Below are 13,701 nucleotides of genomic sequence, written 5' to 3' on the forward strand. Positions count from 1 at the left end.
CTGAAAATATAAATGTCATTTTCCCTTTGAGTCATGACGCACTACCATAGATATTTCAATCAATTTTGTAAATCATTGTATTTATTCTATCTCTGTTTCATGTCTAGGTTTCATAGAATCAAGTGTACAAGGCCTTGATAACCATGTTGCGAGTGAAGAAGTGCAAGGTATGTATCAAATTTATCATGATTATTCTTTATCTTCTCCTCAATGAACCTTTGGACAATCAATGTACAATTCTGCTATGACACGCATTGTGTCCTTTGTAAATCCTTTTTCAAATTCAATGTATGATCTTGTCAGGATTGAAAGATATATTTTGTTTGTTTGTTTGTCTTTATTTTCACCAACAGATAGCAAGAAAAAGATAGCGGCCATGCTCAGGAAAAAGTTTGTAAGTATGGATTTATCAAATGTCATATAACGTTGTAATTGTATGACCGAGTGGGATGTAGACCCTCCCATTTTCACAATGTTTTAGCATTATTATAATTGCATTTTAATTTTCAACATCATCAAATATCTTATCCTTGTATATCTGGCAGGTTTGACATTTTGTCAATTCTTTGACGTATTTTAGTACTTCAAAAATTGTGTTCAAGTGTTTCTCAGAACGCTATTTTTTCAGATGAATACTTGTTTTTCGTTTGCATGTACCATCAGATATGACATGTCAGTATTCTATTACTTTCTGATATATGATTAAATATCCATTTTTATATTTGGCTTAATTTAGGGAAAGCAAGAAAAGAGTGGAATGGGGGCTATTATTTCAAACTTCAAGCGGCACGACCAAGATGAACTCGAATACGCTATCTTCAAGGTAAATGTTATCTTCTCCCGATGTTCTTTTCGTTGTATTTCAATAGCACAATTCATTATCTTTATAATCATAATTATTCCCATTATTACCCATATCATGCTATTTTATATTATCACTATTAATTTGTTATTTTATATTTTCATCATTGTCATGATTAATATCATCATCAGCATTTGCATAGGATCATATTTAACAGCTCATCATAATGATTAGTTCAACATTATTTTTTTTAGATATCAATTTTTTCGGAAGATAAAACTATTTTAATAACCAAGGCCAAAGATTTCCGCTTGAATTAAAAATATAATTATCTTTTCGTGATACTGTGTGTTACAGAAGTAATGTTTCTATGGAATTGCTTTTATTTGGATTTGACAATATGACTTGCTAATGATTTAAAATCATCATGTCATATAAGGACCTATGTATCAATAATTGGGTTTTATCTCTGTAGGATAAGCATTGGAAGGACTTTATAGAATCAGGACTTGGTCGCCCTATCGACACATCATCAATCAACTCAGAAGAATACAAAAGGCGGGAGAAAGTATGGGAAGTGTTTAGAAGTGAATGCGCATATCTCGTTGACCATATTTTAGTCTTGAAAGAGGTGAGTGTAAAACTTCGAATCGTTTCCATTTATGAAAAATTGCCCAATATCCTAATGAGAACAATTAGCTTTGCTTGTCAGAAAATAATGTACAATGTAAAAAATGAAGTGCTAATTTAGCACTTACAGTGCTTGTATAGTGACTGCACTACGAGTGCTGATTTTCTAGTTCAAATTTAAACTAGAAAATCAGCACTCGTAGTGCAGTCACTATACAAGCACTGTAAGTGCTAAATTAGCACATAATTTTTTACAGTGTAGGAGTGCCTTACTATTTAAAGTGAAAACCTTATTCTAACTCGTGAAATGTTTACTCAAGAGCGTGTGAAATTGATTAAATGTTATTTTCTTGTTGCTGCTTTTGTTTTTAATGAAAAGTTCTACTTAGCAATTACGAAATTACTAAGATCTGTAGAGCGATATGTGATTAACGTCAGTACAGAATTAGTTCATTATCAAGAATAATAAAATGACAGAGTCACTATACAAGCACTGTAAGTGCTAACTTAGCACATAATTTTTTACAATGTAGGAGTGCCTTACTATTTAAAGTGAAAACCTTATTCTAACTCGTGAAATGTTTACTCAAGAGCGTGTGAAATTGATTAAATGTTATTTTCTTGTTGCTGCTTTTGTTTTTAATGAAAAGTTCTACTTAGCAATTACGAAATTACTAAGATCTGTAGAGCGATATGTGATTAACGTCAGTACAGAATTAGTTCATTATCAAGAATAATCAAATGACAGAATCTCTTCATTCAAATCGATAATAGAGACAGTGAGGATCTGTTCTTACGGTTTAGTTCTATTATTCCTCCATTATCATCAAGATGGTAATATCTATGACCTATCAGGTTTCTGACCGTTGTTGCATTCTTCGTGAAGATATTGATTGATAACTTCAATCCCTAACTACCTCAATTAATTCAATCGATACAACTCGGCGATGGTGTAAACGGTCTGCATGAAATGTTGACATTTCAATCAATGAAAGTTATACCTACCTGTGTGATTTTCGCAGGTGCATGCCTTCTCGAGACGGGTATTATCTGTAACATATCAGGTGATATCTGATATCACTGAGAATATGATTGTCAATAAAGCAATTGGCTCATCAAGGCCATTTTTCCATTCATCATCGTATTCTATTTTTGATATTCAAATTCCATAATCTCTGTATGTTTCACTTGGTAAATTCTACCCCTTTGCCAACGTATGTACATAAAAAACTCATCTTGCTCAGAGATATGTCAGGCAATACATCGTTTAAAGCATTGATGTCAGTGTAAATGACAGATTTTTTAAAGTGAAAATTACTCATCACTTATTTTATTTTTTTAAATGGTTGACAGAACTAAACCTTTATATACTGTAATATCGGGAAGATGATGACTGAAATGTAATTTAGGCCTACTACTTTATGGCCATCCGTTTACTCGATGTCGGACTTTCATAATTTCCTGCGTTTGAAAAGGTTTAATATTTGTCACTTATCAGAAGAATTAACCGATTGGAGGCCTCGATATATTCTGAACTATTGAAAAATCCTATAAACCCAGGTTTGGCTGATACTAAGAAAGTTTACATATTGTATATTCAGCAATCTTTGCTGCCCCTAATTCGAACCAGATGTTCAAATTAGAGAAAAATTCCTGAAGAATTAAGGTAGATCAAATTTCTCTTTTCCAAAAAGGTATGAAAAATGTATATGCGACCGTGCTTATCCCTACCCTTCAGAGACCACTAACTTTAGCAAAGCAATAATAAAATCATTCGTTGACTTGAATGGTCAGCCGACGACCCCCAATAAAAATAAAGTCCACCTTTAAACATTCAGTTAAAGAATTCATTCATAAAGACGTCACAAGTTCTTCGAGTGGCTGAAGAAAAATAATTATTCAAATGATCTGATTAAACTAACACACTCGGAATTATGAAATCTTTTAAAGTAATGCCGGCATGTTGTGTGTGTGTTTTTTTACGGATTTGTTTGACTCAAATAATTATGATTATTAACGTCACCATGCGAAAGACGACACAGGGCGCGGATCGAACCGGGGATCTCTGAATTTGGATTTTTTACACGAAACTGGATTGCAGGTGTATGCCACAACGTCCAGCTCACTAGCGTACCTACGGGGGGGGGGGGGCAGGGGGGGGGGGCACTCTGCCCCCCCCTGACGAGCCACAACCCATACAAAAGACATATTTTTTGTACCTGCCCCCCCTGACGAGCTTAAAAGACCTTTTTTGCCCCCCCTGACGAGCTTGAAGACCTTTATTGCCCCCCCTGACGAGCTTGAAGACCTTTATTGCCCCCCCTGACGAGGTTGAAGACCTTTTTTTTTTTTTTTTTTTTTTTTTTTTTTTTTTGCTAGCTTGTCAATTTTTTCTTCTGGTACGAAAACCTTTATTTTTGTATTGAAGACCTTTTTTTATTTTTTTTTGCTTGTCAAATTTTTTTCTGGTACGAAAACCTTTATTTTTATATTGAAGACCTTTTTTTTTTTTTTTTTTTTTGCTTGTCAAATTTTTTGGCGGCCGATTTTGCCCCCCCCTATGGAAAATCCTAGGTACGCCACTGGTCCAGCTGTGTATGTAAATTATATTAATTCAGTTCTATATCAAATACTTGAGTATCACTGTCACAGTGTTGGCTTTAATTCACAAGATTCATGTCCTGAAAAATAAAACAAAAAAATATCTGGATCTCTGTTTACTCTAGATCTTTCAAGAAAGACTTCGCTGGCTTCAGTGTGAAGATCATCTCATGCACATAGAGATTGTCAAACTCTTTGCCAATGTCGATGAGTTATGTACGGTAAGTAAATCCCAACTTCGTTCTTTCTGTTTCATTTTAATAAAATGTCTGATATCTAATGTCAGCATTTAACTTTGATGTAAATCGTTCATTGAATTTTTAATTTAAGATGTATACTATATATATATTCTTTCTTATATTTGCCATATCCTATTAGGTAAGTGCAAATTTGTGCTGGGATCTGGTCAACAACCTTTCAAGTCGACTTTCTGAAGGAGAATTTGGACAAGCAGATGCAATCGTAGCTGCCTTTGCTACTGTAAGTATATTTTATTATGAATCAACTTTATTTTGACGATGTACTACATTCATTTCGTTTAATTTTACCAAAATTTAAAGAAGAAAATTATTTATGAATATTGAGCAATTCATAACCGTGGAGGCTAACACATTGAGGAAATTTATGCGTTTATTCTGGTCATTAATTTTTGAAGTAATTTGTGACTCGATTTATTCCTCCCTGATTTTATTTCCTCAGTTTGAGTCACAGGTGTGTCCCGCGTTTTCAAGCTACTGTATGAACTACTCTGGAGCCCTATTATACCTGGAATCTCTCAAGAAGCAAGATGACTTTAATGAATTTTGTAAGGTGAGAATAGAGTCAATATGAAACCTCTTGTATAAATCTACCGTATTACTTACTGGAACAAATGTAAATGCAAAAATTGACGGAAAATGCTAGCCTGTAGACTACAGGCTAGCATTTTTATAGATTTCACCTTTATATACTTCCAATAGTTATCATGAAAGATCCGTCTCTAATCGAATATATCTGCCCAGAAATGATGATGGGTTAGTTAGATTATTTCATGCAGAAGCAGAATTATATATTAAAATTTAACTAAGTTGGAAATTACTGCAGTGGAAAAGAGGGTGCACTTCTTCCTAATGATCGGGTAAAAAGGAAATAATGTTTTGTTGGTTTGTTGATAAAAAGTTGCATGGATTATTTTTTGGGGAAAAAGAGAGACCACAAAATGTATTTGAGGTGATCTTACTTTAAGAAAGGGGCAACATGCTATGCTAGGTAATATGATTTGAGAGATGGTGAATGGGAAATTATGGCAAAAATGTATCACTTCTGTTTTCTCCTTATGAAACCAGATTTTTTAATATTTTTTATTGACAATACCTGATATCCTCTAGAAAATTCTATGGAAACTTTAAAGGCTCTATTTAATCAAATTAAGTTATTCTAATTTGGTTTCATTCGTATCAATAACTTTAATATATGTATAAAATAAGGTTATTCACATTCATTCCTTTTGTCTTTGGCAATCTGAACCATTAGATATGTGAGCAGGACAGCCGATGTAAAAGACTTCAACTCACCGATCTTCTCATCACACCTATCCAAAGAATCACAAAGTATACATTGCTGCTTAGAGATATCAGAAAGTGTACTTCACAAACCAGTGAAAAGGAATTACTAGACTCCACTATAACGTCTGTGGAAAGTGCAATAGGTGAGCTTCAAATTAAGAACACTGTAGTTTGAATTTCTAAGCTTCAATATACATGTGAAAAATAAAACGTGGAACGATATTTAAAAAAATATAGGACTATGTTAGTGTAGGATCTTGGAAGTATTGATTTATTTTCATGTGTTCAACAAATTTGGGATTGGCAAGTATTTGAAAAAATGGGATATCAGTAAATTTGGATATATTCTGTTTGAAAATGAATCAAGTCTATGTTTAGTCCACAAAACGATTGTGCAAATGTGTATGACATTACTCAAACCTGCTGTTTATCTTAACATGACACAGTCATATGAACATAAGTAGGCCTCTTTCTATTATTAGTATAGTATTATTTTTGACATGCTTTCATTAATGAAGATTTGTTAAATAATTCGAAAATGTACAGAGAATTGTTAAAAATACTAAGAATTTATGTTTTCATCATTGAATATTGATATACATATATAGTTTTTGCCAAAAGGAGGATGAAACTGCAATTATACATAAGATTCTGGGCAATAATGTTGATTACAGATGTCTTAGTTTATTTCTAACGTTAGTTTGAAATTTTCAAAGCAGTTAGGAGCTCCATGGTTACAACTTCTGAATCATTCTTTCCATAACTTTGTTTACCCATCAGGTGACCTGGAAGGTAAGGTAGAATGGTTGGCAAACTTTGAACGGGTGAGAGAACTACAGCAGATGATAAGCTGGCCTCCAGTTGAAGAAATCGACTCAAAATTATCTGGCCTTGTTCCTGATGTAAGTAGTAGTAGACTTTACAGTAGATTTTTTATAGTATTTTTTATTCAAAATAACAGCTTACTAAATCACTAAATCACAAATACCTATTCAGTACAAGGGGATGTGTTCATCATATTAATTCATATGGGATTTAGAATGATGAAGAGCAGATCTTTTAAAAGAGAATTGCCTCTTTAAAAATTTCATCAAGTTAAAATTCATTCTGACGTACAAAATTTAGTTGTTCATCAATTTATATCACTCTCGTTCAAAATATATATAAGAAAAGAAGATATGCCAATTTTGTGTCCTCATAGAAGAATTGAAATCAAATATTTAGAATATAATAACTAAAGGATTGATTTAGAATATGATTAACCATGTTTTTTTTTCTAAAGAAAGGAATGTTGTGATTAAGGAATGTCATCATTGTAATCTAAGATGTTAAGCTGACTTGAGGAACTTGCCTGTAATATAACTCATAGTGAAAAAACACCCTGTTCCATATTGTTCACTGTGTTGACCATTTTGTGACTTAGTTTGGCTTGTTAAAAATAGATGAACTCAATTGAATTGAAATCAACATCTTTTCAAATGTGAGCGTTTTAACTGTCTCAATCACATATCCACACTGTGAAATCCAACCTAGACTATGTCAACACTATGGTGAACCACACTATAGAGCTGAATAATCATTGCTTGTCATCTCAACAGTTTAATTGGGCATTTCAAAGTTCACATTCATTGACATTGTAAATCGATCCACACTAATCAACATTAATCCACAAGTCAGATAGTATTACATACATATAACCATTGTATACACTGGAGGTGTGAAATTATGTCCATGATTTTTAGATTTGAGTTTCAAACGGTCAATCACATCTTAACATGTACACCATTGTGTGTTACTCACACTGACATTCGAAATATTATGTTCACACTTTATAATTCAAGTTTCATTAAAGTTTCACATCTTGACATTGCGAGTAAATCCAAGGTGCAATAAGCTTGAATATCGGTTTGTGTATACCACTATTTGCTAAGCCACACTGTGTAGGGTGATTATCAAATTGAGTGTTTATGAATCACATCCACACTGTAGTGTGGCATAGTGCAATTACTGATTACATTTCCATAATGGATCTATTCACCATCATGATATCATTTTAGTGTTATCATGATAATAATTAATCGGTTCAGACCAGTGTGCATCATGTAAAATATTGTTATGCCACGGTTAATTTTCAGTTCCCATGCAAGTTTGTAAATTTTTCTTTTATCTGTAGTTTTTGAAATCCACCATCGCTAAGAAATCAAGAGATGTCGTCTGGTTCAGCACTAAACGTTCATTGACACATGAAGGTCATCTTCAAGTCTTTGGTGAGTTCTTTAAGAAATCTCGTTGTGGAAATAAAAAGTTATTGTCTGCATTTTGCCTTCTAAACGAATAGAGCCATCAAACATAACAATGAGTATGATCTACAACTATCATCATGAAAGTGATGTTATCAAAACGGTTTTATCACGGATTATCAAAATCTGTCACTGTGAACTTTTTTACTCAGTGGCCCTCAGTGAAAATTGAGTAAGAACCTGTGATCTATAGAAATATATAGTTAGACACATTGGCCCGTATTCTGGAGTCGGGTTTAACTTAAAGTCAGGTTTAAAGTTGTGGTTTAAGTATGGGAAGCCAAAATTATCAAATTTGTTATTAAGTTGTATGTTTCTTATGTTTACTGTGCTCTTTCCTGATTCATCGATGGTGAAGACAATCATCTATTTATACTTCCTACACAATTATGAATGATTTGAGAGCCGAATGAGCTGAAGTATGATGTCTGTACTGTTAGTGATTATGTAACAATTGGCTGTCCACAACTTTAAAACCTGAGTTTTTAGTTAAACCTGACTTCAGAATACGGACCATTGTCATCAGGTTGATGGAAATAACACTGTGCTACCATTTAATGATTTTGTTTATCTCTTTATTTTGTCCGACAGAAAATGGAAGACTACAAGATGTGTATGTCTTTTTGTTTGATGACATGTTGCTAATCACCCGTATGCGGCGTACTTCATTCAACAAGAAGAAATCACTTACAGACAACTCCTCACCCTTTGGCCAGAATCAGAACTCTGTCCCCAAACACAGGGATGGGTATAATTTCACCGTTTGTAAACCACCCTTTCCACTTGATCGCCTGGAAATTGTGGATGTTGATGCCAAACAGGCCATGGGTAAATATTTCTTCTTTATTTGCGTTTTTCATGAAATGCAGTTTTAACCTCCCAATATTAAAAAAAAAAAAAAAAACTGAATATGATTTAGTTTTTTTGTAAGAAAAAAGTGGTATTTGCTAGATTATTGTGTAGTGAAACCATAAAGAGGAATATGTAAAACTTGTAGAAAAAAAATGCCATTGAATTCTAGCTTTGATTCTATCCCGCGAATAAAGAATGCTTTCAAGGTTTGCATATTCTCCACATATCCTAAAAAAATGACTCTTGTGAAGTGGACTTTTGATATAACTGGAGAATGATATTCATATACACAACCAAACAAAACAAGCATTTGTGAGTACCTCTATGTATTTTTATATAAATACATACGTATTGGTCCAAATAAAGCCACTATGTTTATCCTTGCAATAATACATGCTGTAATAGTTTTATCATGATTATAAACTCATAGTAAATTTTTTATACCTGATACTGATACAGTTTCACAGTCTATCAATATGAGTGAAAACTTGAACTACTGAACAGGTAACCACTGGCTGCAGGCATATCATGTATAAACAATTATAGTGGGATATCCATAATTGATTAAATTTTCATAAAACCACAAATAAATGATGTGTACTTTGCGTGACCAAAACTCAATGGATTGAATTCATTTTCAGCAAACGGGATAAAGCATTGCTTTGTGCTGGTACAGTTGAATAGATACGGACAGGTTCATACTCTCTTTGCATTATCTGCACCTTCTGAAGCAAAACAGGTAAGCTAACATAAAAGCCTCCTCCTTTATTCAGAAACCTGTTTAAGTTAGATTAATTTGATAATGATTTCCTGTCTGTCTTGTATAAAAATAGAGATCACACAGTATATGCTGTGTTCATGAAAAAGAAAAGACACTATCAAGGTGCTCTGAATGTAATCTATGATACATGTGTAATCACACACACACAGAGACAAACCAGACACACACCCACTCACCCCCACACAATGGCTCCTCCCACACATCCACGCTTAATTGCAGGCAGGTTGTTACGACCATAACACCTCTAAAGGCATGATGGATGGGGTGGTTTTCTCTTTACAACCCTCTGTTGATAATGAAAGCAAATGCAAAAAATATCTGCAAAATTAGCTATTCAATGACCACAGTAGTACATCAGGCATATTTGGTCAGGAGTTGTCCATGATCATATTTATTTTGTACATGGGTCCTCTTGATGATCAGGACATCTTTGAAATTCCATATTATTTTCCTTTAAAAAGGGTATTGAGCTTCAGAATGAAGAATCTTAATGCTACGAGTAAAAGATCATATTCTTAATGATTATAATGATATACATATTTTTTTTGTTCAGCAAACATGGCTTGGACACTTACGGGAGTCAAAAACAAAATGGATTCGAACACTGCGAGGTGATTCAAAGAGCAAAGACGACAAAGATAGAAAGAAAACACTGTAGAGATGATTACAACAATAATGATGATAATAACAATGATGGCATTCTCTCCAACATAACACTGTGAGGTGATTCAAAGAGCAAGGAAGACAAAGATAGAAAGAAAACAGTATAGAGATGATTGCAACAATATGATGATGGTAACAATGATGGAATTCTCTACATCAAAACACTGCGAGATGATTCAAACAGCAAGGACGACAAAGATAGAAAGAAAACACTGTAGAGATGATTACAACAATAATGATGATAATAACAATGATGGCATTCTCTCCATCATAACACTGTGAGGTGATTCAAAGAGCAAGGAAGACAAAGATAGAAAGAAAACAGTATAGAGATGATTGCAACAATATGATGATGGTAACAATGATGGAATTCTCTCCATCAAAACACTGCGAGATGATTCAAACAGCAAGGACGACAAAGATAGAAAGAAAACACCGTAGAGATGATTACAACAATAATGATAATAATAACAATGATGGCATTCTCTCCATCATAACACTGTGAGGGGATTCAAAGAGCAAGGAAGACAAAGATAGAAAGAAAACACTGTAGAGATGATCACAACAATAATGATAATAATAACAATGATGGCATTCTCTCCATCATAACACTGTGAGGTGATTCAAAGAGCAAGGAAGACAAAGATAGAAAGAAAACAGTATAGAGATGATTGCAACAATATGATGATGGTAACAATGATGGAATTCTCTCCATCAAAACACTGCGAGATGATTCAAACAGCAAGGACGACAAAGATAGAAAGAAAACACCGTAGAGATGATTACAACAATAATGATAATAATAACAATGATGGCATTCTCTCCATCATAACACTGTGAGGGGATTCAAAGAGCAAGGAAGACAAAGATAGAAAGAAAACACTGTAGAGATGATCACAACAATAATGATAATAATAACAATGATGGCATTCTCTCCATCATAACACTGTGAGGTGATTCAAAGAGCAAGGAAGACAAAGATAGAAAGAAAACAGTATAGTGATGATTTCAACAATGATGACTGTGATGATGACAACAATGATTGCATTATCTCTATTAGGCATTGTCTTTACCTTGTTTATAATTTGGAAACTGGAACAATTTCTCAATTTACATCTTCAATATAATTTAATTCACGATTCTGTTTTAGTAGAAGACAAGAACAATTATTGCAAGTTAATAAAAGGTAATAAGGCCTATGTATTCTCTGAAGTGGCCTTATGGTTAATTGAGTCTGGATTTATGAACAAATGAAGACCAACTTTTATGACATAGAATCATCAGTTTAGAGTATCAGTATGGAGCTCAAGTAAACATTTTCTTTTAAGTACAACTCTGTATTAAAAACAATGATGCTGTTATATCATTAATTAAATGTGCACATCTGAACAGTAGGAAAGATCAGTTCTAGCAAATTCATTTGTACTCTTTTTTAATATATAAATGAAAGACATATGACTGACTCCTCCGAAACCCATGCCTTGTTAAATGTATTTATTGAATTGTATTCCATTATTTATTTATTGAATTTATTCATTCCTTCATTCATTTTGAATCCACCCATCCATCCATCCATCCTTTTTTTTTCATTACTCATTCATTTCCTTTAGGGGTTTATTAGATTGGAAAGAACATTACAATATTTCATGTATTGTATATTAATCTGGATCAGAGGGGCAGTAAAGATAAATATACTGTATTTATGAAAAACAATGCTATACAAATGAGGTTTTGGGGCCATTTCCTCCACAAACTCTTAATTACAAGTGTTTTTATTTAATGTATATTTTATAGCAAGAGCTACCAATGTGTCAAGTAATGAAATAAATGTATGCATAATTCCTGCTTGCAGTTTTATACAAAAAGTATATCCGAGGCTATAATGAAACGTTATGTTGTGTAATCTGCTTCAAGTTGAATGTTCATCAACAAACGTGGCTATCATATTTCCAAGTTCCAAGTATACCTAAGTTGCCTTTTTCACATTGTCCTCAATACACAAATATAATAGTGAGAAATTTGGGACTGAAAAATAATTGTAAATTTGCTCTTTAAGCTGTTGATGTATGCTACCAAATTCTTTAATTCTTTCAATCATATTATTTTCATATTCAAATTTTAAACGATGTCATAAACCAAAATATCCTTCATATAAAGTTTCAAAAAGCATGTTTTGGACTTATGATAAATATCTCATGAAAAAGGCAATGATAGCAATGCATCAATGTAATATCTTTATTTTATCATAAGAAAATATACATTGCTTTCTATTCACCAAAACATTTTTTTTTAAGAAAGAGAGTTTTACTAAGTACAGTCATCATGGATAGAACATCACTATATGTTCATCAGCATAAAGAGACCTAAATTAAAATCCACTTTCCCATACATGACCCTTATTGTGAATCATATTTTATTTTTAGTGACTAACAGTAACCAGGATGTTTATAAGATAAATACAGTACTCAGTAGACATGCTTTCTTCACAGTTTAATATTTTGTATTCAAAATGACATTTTATGTGATATCAATATTGTTGTCTTTATTTTTTTTCACAAATAAGAAAATTGCGATATGATATTTGGGAAAAGTACATATTTATTTTTTCATTACCAATGCTGATTTTGACAATGTACATGTATCTTAAGATTATATTAAGCTCTGTTCTTGCCTGAATATATCATACATAATTGGATTTCATTGTTTTCATGATTGAAGTATACAAACTCTACATGGCATATTGAAATGTATTTTGTCTAGGTCACTATGAAAAGCTTTAACTTTAAATGTAAGTGAAAACTACTCCTGGTAATATAAATGAAGTTGATATAATTGTTCAATTGTATTTATTAAAAAAAAAGAGTTTTTATTTGTGAAGGTAGTCAGTAGACATGGTTTCACTAACAGATGGCAGGTCCATTGGAATTAAACTTAATATATATTTTGATAGCAAAAATATTTTGATGGTATACTGTTGTGAATAAAATAGGCTTTATTCAAAATCATGCAAACATTTGCAAGGTTACATTTCTTTCTTTTTTTGGCATGTAATGGATTGAAAATAAATAAGCACTGAATTAAATATTGGTATTTTCTTTTGAATATCCTGAATGTATAAGTAAATATCGTTTCTTTATAGATATATATGTAAATTAATAGCAATATGCAAATTACACGGTGTTGGAGAATCAAGGCTGAACACAGTAAATATATAAGAATTTTAATAAATTATACTGCGTATGATCAAAGATAACTGATTGAAGTGCTAGTTGTGTTATTTTTTGTCAAAATTAAACTCATCCCTAAAATATTCAAGTTAGGGTCCAATCTTTGCAATTTGAAAAGAATCAACTATTAATTGTTAAAGTTTAATCAAGAAAAAAGTCAATAAAATTACTTCATACCAAAAGATAAAATGTGGAATAATGGAATAATCAATATTACTACTGGTAATAATAACAGAAAATACTACTTTTTAAAATATATTATGAAAACCGAATGGGGTTCAGAGAAGTGCAGTAAAAACCA

General features: G+C 32.4%; 1 protein-coding gene across 2 annotated transcripts in view; it reads left to right on the plus strand.

The window, feature by feature from the left end:
- LOC129257555 (uncharacterized) overlaps positions 1-13,426 on the plus strand; it is a 33,905-nt gene extending 20,479 nt beyond the window's left edge. For both annotated transcript variants that reach the window (XM_054895911.2, XM_064096701.1), the window contains 13 exons: positions 108-167; positions 354-394; positions 737-823; positions 1,278-1,433; positions 4,159-4,254; positions 4,412-4,513; positions 4,733-4,843; positions 5,546-5,720; positions 6,358-6,479; positions 7,751-7,844; positions 8,469-8,705; positions 9,371-9,468; positions 10,064-13,426. In XM_054895911.2, coding sequence (XP_054751886.2) covers positions 108-167; positions 354-394; positions 737-823; positions 1,278-1,433; positions 4,159-4,254; positions 4,412-4,513; positions 4,733-4,843; positions 5,546-5,720; positions 6,358-6,479; positions 7,751-7,844; positions 8,469-8,705; positions 9,371-9,468; positions 10,064-10,168 — 1,484 coding nt within the window. In that variant the 3' untranslated portion in view covers positions 10,169-13,426. The remainder of the gene's footprint in view (positions 1-107; positions 168-353; positions 395-736; positions 824-1,277; positions 1,434-4,158; positions 4,255-4,411; positions 4,514-4,732; positions 4,844-5,545; positions 5,721-6,357; positions 6,480-7,750; positions 7,845-8,468; positions 8,706-9,370; positions 9,469-10,063) is intronic.
- Positions 13,427-13,701: the final 275 nt, after the last annotated feature.

This window comes from Lytechinus pictus, chromosome 3 (assembly GCF_037042905.1).
Source record: "Lytechinus pictus isolate F3 Inbred chromosome 3, Lp3.0, whole genome shotgun sequence".
In the NCBI taxonomy this organism is placed as follows: domain Eukaryota; kingdom Metazoa; phylum Echinodermata; class Echinoidea; order Temnopleuroida; family Toxopneustidae; genus Lytechinus; species Lytechinus pictus.